Source organism: Danaus plexippus, chromosome 6 (assembly GCF_018135715.1).
Source record: "Danaus plexippus chromosome 6, MEX_DaPlex, whole genome shotgun sequence".
Taxonomy (NCBI): domain Eukaryota; kingdom Metazoa; phylum Arthropoda; class Insecta; order Lepidoptera; family Nymphalidae; genus Danaus; species Danaus plexippus.
Window position 1 is genome coordinate 389,135 of NC_083540.1, and position 12,049 is coordinate 401,183.

Genomic DNA, 12,049 nt, shown 5'->3' on the forward strand with positions numbered 1-12,049 from the left:
CTGTATGTACATAACCCCCAGGATGCGTTCGTATTTCTTTTACAGATTCTGTTTCAGTTTTGTTTTCGTCATAACCCTATTTGTTCTGTTTTCATTATAGATGCCATTTTATTTGAATAAATTGGGAAAAATATTTTTTGTTTATAAGTGTACAGCAAATTTACAAAAGATGAAGTAAATTTATTCCAAATGAATTATTTTCTGAATCTCATATTTATTTGTTATCATAATGTGTAATGAAAATCCTATAACTACCCCAATGACTTTTTCGTAACGATAAGTTAGGTTCATTTTATTCCAGATTTTAAATCATATAATATACACACATATATAAGTATGTATATATCATCAATACATATTATAAAACCAAGTCCGACACCGCGTCTGTCTGTCTGTCTGTTCGCGACAATCAGAAAAACTACTGCACCAATTATCAAACAGTTATCACCACTCGATAGCGTGATTCTCGAGGAAGGTTTTAGTATATAATTTGTTAAGTTTTTGTATTTACTTGTTTGTACATTAACGATATATGTTGATGATGTCGGGAAGACATGAGCCGTCTGAGAGCTTTTAATAAAAACGCTGCCTTAAGTCTTTGAGATATAACAAAATAATATATGGTGGAATTGTGTATCTTATAAAGGTCTACAGAAAAGTCCGCGGTGGCATATGTCTATACCTATATCCATTTTACAACTTTATAAATTGGCATTCCCAAAACGTTTATTGGAAAGCTATTTATATAAATACGGTATTAAGTCTTAACAAAATAAATTACTGCGTTTTCAAGCCTACGTCACTATCTGTAAATTACTTTTTAAATCATTTAAATCACCATATGAAAGTTATCATAATATAAGTTTAATAATTTTCAAAATTAAATAGGCTATTTTTATAAAGAGACTGTGCGAAGCCGGGGCTTGTACCTAGTATATATATAAATAACAAGAACCTGATTTAAATAAAACTAATATATTGCAGATATACTACGCGGAGTTTATTATTTTAAAACTACATAATCCCGACGTTTCGGTTACTTTTCAGCAACCGTGATCGCGGGCAGACGATTGATATTGAAATTCAATAGAGAAGATGGCTGAAATCTATCCAACACCTGGGACCCTCTCCTCAAAAATATAAAATCCCATGTCCGTGACCACACCGCAGGACCTCGTGACACCGTTAGCGCATTCTGCCTGCATCCAGAGCGGTACGCCAGAAAATTAAGAAATCGATGGTGGAAGATCATAAATAACAAAGACCGACAGATAGACATTCACACCTCGTCTGCCCGTGATCACGATGGCTGAAAAGTAACCGAAACGTCGGGATTACGTAGTTTTAAAATAATAAAATCCGCGTAGTATATCCGAAATATATTAGTTTCATTTAAATGAACAAAACTCACGAAATTCTTAGATCTCATTAACAAGAAAGAACCTATCGAACTCTGTTGATATTTCTAATGCGAAGGTGTGTCCATATCCTTATTTATCATTTTATTTGGAGATTGTATATATTTTATTCGTGTCTTGTTCCGTTAACTTACTCCTTTGACTCAATTTCAATAAGTCAGTCGACAGCATTGAATGTCAGAGCAAATATGTTTTACAATAAAAAATATTACGCATTGTCATATAATGTGACGGGACTTTCTCCATTGTTAAAGTTACTCTAAGACAACGTGTTAGGGTTCATTGTTGTTTGTATGTGAGTAGTCTAGTGTTGCTCTCGTGTTCCCGTGTGAGCGAGGGTCCTGGCCATGGCCGAGGGTGGGAACTATCACCGACAGGTCCCCAGGCCATTGTTCATTATTGCTGAATGCTGATTTACAATCAAATTCGTGGAGGCGGTAATACTCTCGTTAAATTCAAGTGACTTTTCAAATACCGCTCTATCGGTGAACATGAATCGGAAAAATATTTACTTTATTTATATTTTTTAAATATATAGGATACATAAAAATTGAGAAATATATTGAGAAATTTTTACAACACTTGTAACTAATTAGCTAATTAATTTTAATATTTTTATGAACGAATAAAAGATTATATATAAATATATAAATACATTGACTATCAATAATCGTTTAAAGGCAACATAACTAAAACCTAAAATAGTAACATTTAACACGCGTCCCCCGGGAGCCCCTGAGCCTCCACTCTGCCCCTGCACCTGAAGACGCGTGTGGTCGCTCGTGCCTCGTGTCAGAGGTGATCACCTTGTCGGTTGTCACACACTAAGTAGTCGGAACATGCGACAGGTGTACGAGGAGGAACACTCGTCTCGTTTTGCTACTGGATATAGCACAGTTGATAATTCTTGTATATTATTAAGTCTTAATGTTAATTACAATAGAGCTCTGAAATTGCATGAAATCACAAAAAATATTGTAGTCTCGCAAGAAAAATTAAAGTTTAATGAGATCTAAGATTTTCGCGAGTATTCATTTAAATGAAACTAGTGTTATTCGGATTTACTACGCGGATTTTATTATTTAAAAACTACGGGCAGACGAGATGCCCGTGATCACGGTTGCTGCAAAGTAACCGAAACGTCGGGATTATGTAGTTTTTAAATAATAAAATCCGCGTAGTAAATCCGAATAACACTAGTTTCATTTAAAATTAAAATTTGTAGTCTCGCAACTCAGTCAACGATTTTGCAATCGCATCAAACGATCTTAATTATTATAACGTGTAGTGCTTGTGAGTTACATTGCGTTTTCGGGCGTTGGTTAAGTCAATCTATTTTATTTAAACATAACAGATTTTTAATATACGTGTGGTCACTATAAGCTTTCCGATTACCTAATTGCGTTATAACTTAAGAAAGGTCTTTTAATCAGGGACCGAATAAATCAGCCGACTTATTACCTACATGGATGGCAACTTTTTACGGTAAAGGAACCGTGTAGCGAGGTTTGTTTTGTTTTTGATGGCTGATGGCATATTTTGTAGTTATACCCTCACCGCGGACTGGCGTGTCACATGTAACTCCACATTTGTCATCACGCAAATAGTTTTTTTTTTTAATTTATGAATTTATTTAAGCATTTGTATCATCATTGTGTTTATTGATTTAAATTGATATGAATAATTTTTCTATTGTATATTCTTCAATATTAAAAAGATGATTTGTTATGTAATTTAATTTATAAAGGTTTAATTTTTTTGTATCGATAAATAAAAGTTGCTGTGATATTGTTAATTAGAAAACATTCTTTTAACTTACTTAAAAGTTATCAATGACAACAATTTACTATCCAGACATCCTTTACTTTGAACATTCATAGACAAGTGCACCACAACCCACAACCAATGCGTTAACGTCTGAAGATACAATATTTGTATGTTTAAACCAGAGAAATGTTTTCAAGTAAATGTTTATTATTAGCAAAACTTTTTCAAATATAAGTAACTATAATGACCAAATCAAAGACAAGTAACTCGTCTCCGCGGTTCTCGGATGCGACGGGTGCTGCCATCTCTGGATCATGGACGTCAACACGTCACATAGTCAACAACCAACTTTGAATAATTTCCTTACATATTTTAATAATTTGTTTGAATGTGAATAGACACAATAAGAGTTCATATTGTTATATAAAAATGCTATTCGGCGGACCCGACGCCCGCAGGCTGAATCCATGGAATGCTCAGATGCTTCGTCTCAGTAAGGAACCTTCACTAGAAGTATTCACATATAGCTCTTATTTAATTTTGATTTTATCAACTCGGCATTATCCCCCGTCTGACTTATTATAATATTAAAACAAGCAGCCGCGACTTATAAACATCGGTTTTAGTGAATTTAATACTTTACGATCTGTGGTACACTCGCTGCGACGACTAGACGTGTACTAAGACACACCAAGACAATAAATTGAGATCAGATCAGTTACGTCTTTAATATCACGTGTGGTTATATTAATAACCCGGAGTTCAACTGGAGAAGACGGCAGCCGACAGCGGCAGCGGCAGTGAAAATAGAACATGCTTAATGTACAGACAGATTTTTTTTTATTTAATGTGTCAGTGGCGTCTACACGGAGGGTATTCAAAGAAGGTTTCAGTCTCAATATTTTATTAATCTATTTCGGGCGGTCACTTGTCTCTGCTGGAGCGCGAGTCCCTGTCGGAGGAGTCCCGCGGCTCGTGCAGCTCCTCGAAGTCGTCCACGGCCAGCGGAGTGTCTGGAACGTAGCGGAACAGTTAACACTCTGGTCGCATGGTATACGCCAGTAAGTGTCTGTTGTATATAATATGAAAAAACAAACTCTAACGGAATGCATTCGTGTGTGCACATCGCATATATAACAAAATAGCATTCAGTTATTTGTATCTGTCTGTTTAAACTAATGTCTGAAATGACTAGACCGACTTTAATGGAACTTTTCTTGACTTATAACTCATGAGGCAAATGATAAATGAGACTACTTGTATTGGAGACTTTCTTATATTTATCTCTTGACGCATAATTCGAGTTTACGCGCGTCGTTACCGAGATGCTCCAGGGTGACGCCCATGGCGTTCCTGAGGGCGGCGTGTGTGGCGACCTCCTTGGGCGGGACCCTGGCCACCATGGCCCGCAGCCAGCCCGCCGCCGCCCGCGCCGCCTCGCGCTCCGCCTGGCCCGCGCCCGCCACCAGCGACAGGTGCCACGGAGATGACGCGGACAGACTGGAACATTGAACAAATTTTAGTGTAACGAATATGTCCAGAGCTAGTGTGCTTTCCTCAGCACGGTGTGTCGTGAGTTACTGACCGTTCCCGCTGCTCCTTCTCGAGGGCGGCGAGTAGGCCGTACGTGTGTTTAAGCGCGGGTCCTAGGCCGTAGTCCTTGGTGGCCATCTCCAGCTCGTTGAGGAAGTCCACGTCGATGCCGAGCGAAGACAGGGACCGCAGCTCGTCGATGTCGATCTTCACCTTTGACAGCTCTTGGCTCTGAAAGAAACGTACGCTTCAGTTCCACCAGCGGCTACCGGTTTCCTTCTACGAGGATGTGTTCCGGAAATCATTTTATAAATATTCTTCAGGTAACAATATCTCCATATTACCAAATACCTAAGCCCTTGGAGGATCACCCCCTGATACGTGCGAGTACAATCATCAATTGATCTTCCTCATTGACGACATTGATTCGTTCGAGTCTGTGTGAGTTGGGACCGGAGTCCGTTATGGGCAGAGTAATCCAATCAGTTATACCTCGTCCCTGGGCGGAGGCGTCTCGGGCCGGTTCCTCTTGTCCGGGAACAGGAGCTCCATGTCGTAGATGTGTTGCCAGGGCGAGTCCGGGGCGAAGCGCAGCATCTCCTCGTTACCTTGACCCGTCTCGTAAGCTGTGTGGACATCACTCATGTTAGTATCACATCCAGAGGATTGCGTGCGCGCATGTAAGTGTGTGTCTGTGAGTGCGTGTGGGTGTACTCACGCAGCGTGTGTAGCACGAGGTGTGACTCCTCCTTGGAGAGTGTGGCGAACGTTCCGTCGTATGAGGGAGCGTACGAGCTAAATGGCCCGTAGTGGAGCGGCCTCACGCACTTGGCGATGTTGCGCCGATCCTCGCGAGGGACTGCGGGGACCAGGCGCATGTTTGAAGTATTTCATTACGTGCCGTGTTAATGTTGGTCTATACGTTTCTCGTCTCAATACTCACTGTGTAAGGAGCCCGTGCCCTGGGTCAGTTTGCCGATGTACTGTCCCAGGGTCAAGGGCTTGTCTTCTCCGCTGCCGTCCACGGTGTGAGTGACCAGCTTCAGCGTGGTCTTTCCTTCTGCGTCCATACGGGGGAAGGCTGCAAGTTCATTATTTGGGCATTTCACTGCACTAAATGTAAAGTACTTTTTATAATAACGTCACATCCGTCTCTCATCCTCCGCCCCCCCTCCCCCCTCTCACTCGCCACCTACCGGTCGGTCGACGTCAGTCATGTTATCTAGTACCTTTCTTGGCCAGCCTCCGACGATGCTGTTCCCTGGCGGCTTCCATCTGTATCTTAACCCCGTCCCCCCCGCCGTCCCCGACCTCCCCGCCGTCCGAGGCCGCCTCCTCCTCCCCGCCGCTCTTCACGGGACTGCTCCTCTTCAGCACCTTATGCTGACCACATAGAGATCGTTATGGAACCGGGAGCCGTTGACGATATCAACAGAACCGTGTCTAAGACCGGTCCGCTCTGACGCTTAAGAGAACAAAGGTGCGGTGGGTGACATGCACATCTAGCCGGCAGCGTTGTAATGAATCGTCATCGGACGGTTCGTAAGACACTCCCGGTCTTCAATCTACACACACCAACATGCATGTCTGCACCGTTACATTGCACTTCTACCAATGACAACATTCACTCAATTACGAAGCAGACTATCGTAAAGGCCAGTGCAGACTGTACAAAACAATAGAGACATCTGGAGCGCCGGACTCATTGTGACTTGTCCACGAGGACCTGGTCTGGGAGTCTCGTTCCGCCTCCGCTATCAGTATTGTTCTGTCGTGACACATGTACCAACCCTCGTGCATGTCACTACATAGTATACTTATAATGCCAACCTTCCGACCGTACGTCCTTAACGGCTGCAGGGCAAAACATAAACTGTATACAATGATCAAAATACACTAAGTATCAGTCTTATAAAATATATGTGTTCATGTTGGGTCTCAATGGATGCACTCCTCATGTGAAATGAAGATATCAACTTGGATCAATGTCACTAGCTTCGGTCAACATACATAGTAGCAATAACCCATTGATTTGAAGCGGATCCCTTCGTTACTTAAATAGCAAAAATTAAAAACAAGCATATCTTTGCAGCATAAAATTATAATGAAATAAAGGAAAAACGAAACTTAAGGAAACCAAGGAGTGATCTAGGAAGTATTGAAACAATCTACAGCTATAATACACTGCAAAGATTTACCGTTGAATCTTGTTGCGTGGGACTCACCACATCCATTTTGCCAATGTCAAAGCCGAGTTCTCTGAGAGGGATCTCGTACATGTAGGTGAGGATGTCTCCGAGCGGTCTCAGTTTCTGTGGAGTGAGCTGTTTGAGGCCAGCATGCAGCAATCTCTTAGCCGCCTTGTGATATACCGTTCCTGGTTTATTATATTTCATTGCATTGTTACACATCAGCTTGAAGTCACTCTGGAATTAGACTTGATCTATATTTATAGCCTCTTTACAATACAAATAGCTGTGGAAACATGTTGAAACATGCTCATATATAACTACTATAGCAAAACATATTTAATAAACTCCTTTAAACAGTGCGCTCGTCTCACGATATAATACATAATAAAAGCAACCAATGAGTAAGCTTCCTCATAATGAACTTACTATAAAACAATTCAATGATTTATATTCGTTATCATCAATCTTCTGCTTCATGGTTGAGAAGTCCATGGGTTTCTTGATGATGGTGGAGTAGCCGGGTGCAAAGTTGTCATTCACCGGCCAAGCAAAAAATTGGTTTGGATCACGCTTTTCAAGATTCCTCAGCAGCTGTTCTAGTAGCCGAGACAATGGTTTCCGCTTCTGGCTAGCCTGAAATATGACGTGCTGTCTGTAAATAGAGCATTTAGAAAAATTATAAATTTAATATATTACTTTTAAAACACAAGTGCGTGGTTCTCTGTGAGATGCGGGTGATATCGGTCCGGGGCCGGGGCTGATCCGTCGGTACATTTTCTTGGGTATATCATCATCTTCTGTTTCATCGTCTTCAGAAATCTGTATATAATATTTACTGTATTAGTTCACTTAATATCTTAAAAGCGCTACAAATTTACATAAATCTGACAGAAACTTACTAAATCAATCTCCCTCCGCCTCCTCCGCCTCTTCTTTATTTTCCCTTCTGTTACCTTATGATCGTCGGTAGCTGAATGTTCCATATCACTCACGTCGCATATTTCTTCCTCTGCAACAAATTATTGTAACGTATTACATACTGTTTGATGTTTTATATCACTACCGATGATAATCTTACTACAACTTAGTTTTTCTAACTCGTCCATGTTTTGTTTTAGATAAAACGTGTTATTAGGGTCTTTATATGATATTTAACTTATTTTTTACTTTAAAATGTGACACAATTCATTTATAAAATAGAAGTGAAACAGTTGAATAAGTAAGAACACATTTAAAATATATAATTATTAATTGTCATCCTTGACAGCGCTTGGAAAAGTGAAGCCATGTCTTTTATACTGCAGTGATTAGCATCAAGTCTTTTAGCGTAAAGGGATTTGTGATTCTTTTGAGAAATAAGAATATGTAGGTATTGATTTCTTAGAATATATTCTATAAATAGAAGTTTCTGGATTTGCTACAGTTATTTAAAATATTATTTATCAATAATTACTTTAAACACAATCTCATGCATATTATATAAATAATCTATATTATCTTATAGATAGACAAGTGGAAAATATGAATATAACGTTTAGATGTAAAGTTTTACTTTGTAACTTTTTAAGCAATTATTATATATTTTCAACTCTTCAAGCGAGTCATTCTAATTTCTCTTACTAAATTATAGGATTGATACTTAAATATAGGTGAGTGGTGACTACTTTTAATATTATGAGACTTTTATCCCACTATTTATGATTTTGAAACTTAAACTATTTTTTTGTTAGAAAATAAAAATTATAGGGTTATTCGTTGCATTTAATAGGCAAGTGACACTTTTAAAAGAAACTAATATACTCTCGACTTACTTTTTAGCAACCGTGATCACAGGCAGGCGAGATGTGAATCACATAGCAATTTTAATTTCAGAGTATAGTAGTTTTTAAAATGAGACGAAACCTCTTAGCATTCAATGGATTCACCGTGCGGGTGCCGGGTCCATTGCGTTGCAGGGAGTGGAGCTTCAACAGTGCCTGGGACTTGCGACCCAGGTGTAGGTTTAAGGGGCCCCTAACTAACGCGCGTTAAACGCTCACCTCCACTGTCCAAGCTCCTCTCCCTACCTAACCATATTTGAAAAGAACCTACTAGGGCTGCCTTCGAAGTACGTTCCAAGAACGAATTGATGTGAGTTCTGGACAGGCCTAAGTCTTTTAGCAGGTTGTAGAGAGATTTAGCCGTTATACCTCTCGCTCCCACTTCTACCGCGTATAAATCCACGACGAACCTATTTCGAGTGAGTTCGTTTGTGAGCTCGTAATATTTGTTGACCTTGATGGTATGGTCTTTGGGGATGTTGGTTTCCCAAGGAACCGTAAGCTCTATCATCACAACGCGCTTTAAGATTCGCGAATACATGAATATGTCCGGTCTGGAGGCCGACGCACAAATATCCTCGGGGATTTTGTATTGTTTTTCACACGTATCCATCATTATAGTCCAATCCGTAGCCGCTTTAAGGATGGAGTAAGGCTTGACATTTGTTTTTATAGTCCTAATGCCCTCTCTCACAAAACCTACTGATCGCTCGTTTGTGGTTATTCCTTTTTGCGCTCTGGCTACCGAAAGACTAACCGCTTCACGTATGATTTCCAGAACCCTATCGTGACGACGCGAGTATTGACCGCTATCGAGGAGTACCCTACATCCCACTAACAAGTGCCTAGCAGTTCCAACTGCCTTCCCACAGATATAGCAAGTCTTTTCGGTACCTTTACCCCATCTTACTAAATTACTCTGATCTGGGAGAGTCATCTGGAACGCATTGAGATAGAATTTTAGCAATGCTGGCGACCAATCATGGATTAAGGTGCGCCATTTTAGTGCTAATGGGATGCAAAAATCTCCTATGTCTAACCACTCGTTCTGCATTTCTAAACTTATTGCATGGATCTTATATTTATCATTCTCGTCTTGTCGAATAAAAGACTTCAATATATCCGTATCTTGGACCTTCCTACTTGATCCTAACCCTACTCTGTTACTTTGCGCTCCTATCATAAACTGCTTGTGGAATTGAAGCCTTGACTCTAGCTCTGGGGCATCTTTGTCTTTTGGGAGCGATGTAACGACGTCATCCTGGGATTTCCCCAAGATGTACCTCTTGGAAACTCTCAGGTGTTTATAGAGCTCCGATGGCCTTTTTAGACTCATCCCAAAACTATTGCGATCCCTAAATAAAGCCGATGAATCAGCCGTTAGCGCGAGCCCGAGCCACAACTTCAACATCTTTATGACGCCTGCATCTAACTTTGAAAAAAGGGTTTTATTAAAATCATAAACGAGGAAAGGCCAATTTAAACGTGAAGTTAGATAATTATCGTAGATCCAAGCTTTTTTAACGTTACTGATCTGTTGGCTATCTACCTTGTTGAGATCGTTCAAAAAGCTATCTACTATACCTTCCAAAGATGGAGTACGACCTATATTATCAATCTTCCGACCGAGAAATTTAAATGGTGCATTTTCTGTAACCGTAGAAATGCATTGACCGCCTAACGATAATCCCGGATCGTATGAGGTGTATCTTGTACTCCGCCTACCGAGACACAGACAGTGACATTTACTTGGTTTTGTCCTCAATCCATCGGTCCACTCACAGAATCTATCCACTTCATCTAATAGTACTTGACAGTGTTTGGGGTTACGTGTCAGTATTGCGAGATCGTCAGCAAAGGCTAAAATGGATTCCGTGTATTTATTATTAAACTTGAACCGATACCCCCATTTTTTCTCGTTGCTGGTTAATTTATCTACTAAGATGTTAATTACAATATTAAATACAATTGGAGACAAACAGCAACCTTGAAATAGTCCTACATTGTAACTAAAAGTTTTTGAATGGCCTTTAGTTGTTATAGAAAACTTTAATTTTGAGTAATACGACGCGATCATATCAGTAACTAGGGGCGGAAAGTTGTACCATCTCAGCGCGAATAGCATCAATTCGTGTTGTATCGACCCGAACGCATTCTCTAAGTCTATCCAACAAACTGTAATTTGCCTCTCGCTTTTCCTAGCATCTTTTAAACACTCCGACAGCAAAGTGTTGTGTTCTAGGCATCCAGAAATTCCGGGTAAAAACCCTTTCTGGTGATTTGGCCTAAAATACCTGTTGCTCAGCATGAATCGCGTCATTCTCGTTTGTAGAACTGAGAAAAAGATTTTGGATATAGTATTTGTTAAGGCTATCGGTCTAGTATCTTTTGGATCTTTGACTCGATCTTTTTTGGGAATGAGGACAAAAATTGCTTTCCCGAAGCACTCCGGGATTTGCTTCCTTGACCAGATTTTATCGTATATATATGTGAGATGTTTACGAACCGATGGACATTTTTTAAAGACTATATATGGGATACCATCGGGTCCCGGCGCAGATTTAGACGATTTTTTCTTTATCTGAATACTTATCTCATCTAGCGTTGGTGGAATGCCGTGGAAATCGAAACGAGGAATTCCAGGTTTTTGTTCGTTGGGATCCGCATAGAGTCTTACACTTTTAGGCACTTCGTATGTGCTCTTAAAATGATCGTAAATTTGTTCATTGGTCAAGAGAAGCTGTCCGCGTTCTTTCTTAAAAATGGTTTTCGAATACTCAAAAGGGTTTTTATCAAAATCTACTTCCTGTTTTGCCCGGTCAAAATTATCGCGATTTTCTGCGGTTTGCGCCGATATTCCTTGAATTAATTTTAGAATCGATCTTAACGCCCTAGCTAGTTGATGACTAAGGTGATTGTCGCCTAGGGCTTTGGCTATACGTAGATTTTTTATTAATTCCCGTTTTTTCCTCCTCATTTTTATCTTGAAAGAATTGTCTTTATTTTTGCGAGCGTAATGATTTCGAGGTGGATATTGCTCGTTAAAGTAGTCGTAAATAGTATTTTGGAAAGTTTCTACTCGCGAGTTCAATTCCTGCTTCGAGCCCGGATGCTCTAACAGGTCCGCTAAATTGTCGTCATGAACTTTCCAAGTCGATTGTTTCATGTTTGGAATGCTAAGACGTGTCCGGATGTCAATGGACTCCTGGTAGTTTCCAGTTAATGGTTCACCATGGGATACATGAGGGTCAACTCTATCCGCAGTGAAAGTTGAAGAACTTACCGACGATTGTCGTGCTTCAACACCATTATGTGTTTT

General features: G+C 40.1%; 1 protein-coding gene across 5 annotated transcripts; it reads right to left on the reverse strand.

The window, feature by feature from the left end:
• Positions 1 to 4,072: 4,072 nt before the first annotated feature.
• Positions 4,073 to 8,185, reverse strand: LOC116778859 (bromodomain-containing protein 7-like). 5 transcript variants are annotated; one of them, XM_061529507.1, is made up of 13 exons: positions 7,995 to 8,185; positions 7,810 to 7,919; positions 7,607 to 7,729; positions 7,337 to 7,558; positions 6,944 to 7,144; positions 6,549 to 6,572; positions 5,948 to 6,101; positions 5,662 to 5,799; positions 5,437 to 5,577; positions 5,211 to 5,344; positions 4,771 to 4,949; positions 4,507 to 4,685; positions 4,073 to 4,198 (listed from the first exon to the last, which is right to left on the reverse strand). In XM_061529507.1, exons 1-13 carry the CDS (start codon positions 8,014 to 8,016, stop codon positions 4,110 to 4,112), a joined length of 1,716 nt encoding a protein of 571 aa, XP_061385491.1. In that variant the 5' UTR covers positions 8,017 to 8,185; the 3' UTR covers positions 4,073 to 4,109. The 5 variants fall into 5 exon arrangements, with proteins under 5 accessions (XP_061385491.1, XP_061385493.1, XP_061385490.1 ...); XM_061529509.1 differs by having other exon boundaries at positions 5,662 to 5,778; positions 7,989 to 8,185; XM_061529506.1 differs by having other exon boundaries at positions 7,989 to 8,185.
• Between the last annotated feature and the right edge of the window lie 3,864 nt (positions 8,186 to 12,049).

What these genes read in the sequence shown, in the direction of transcription:
- LOC116778859 (XM_061529506.1), bottom strand. Translation starts at nt 8,016, where the DNA reads ATGGACGAGTTAGAAAAACTAAGTTGTA. An exon ending in GGCGGAGGGAGATTGATTTA is followed by an intron (nt 7,730 to 7,809) that starts GTAAGTTTCTGT and finishes TATTATATACAG; the next exon opens with ATTTCTGAAGACGATGAAAC. An exon ending in CCTCGTGCTACACACGCTGC is followed by an intron (nt 5,345 to 5,436) that starts GTGAGTACACCC and finishes ATGTCCACACAG; the next exon opens with CTTACGAGACGGGTCAAGGT.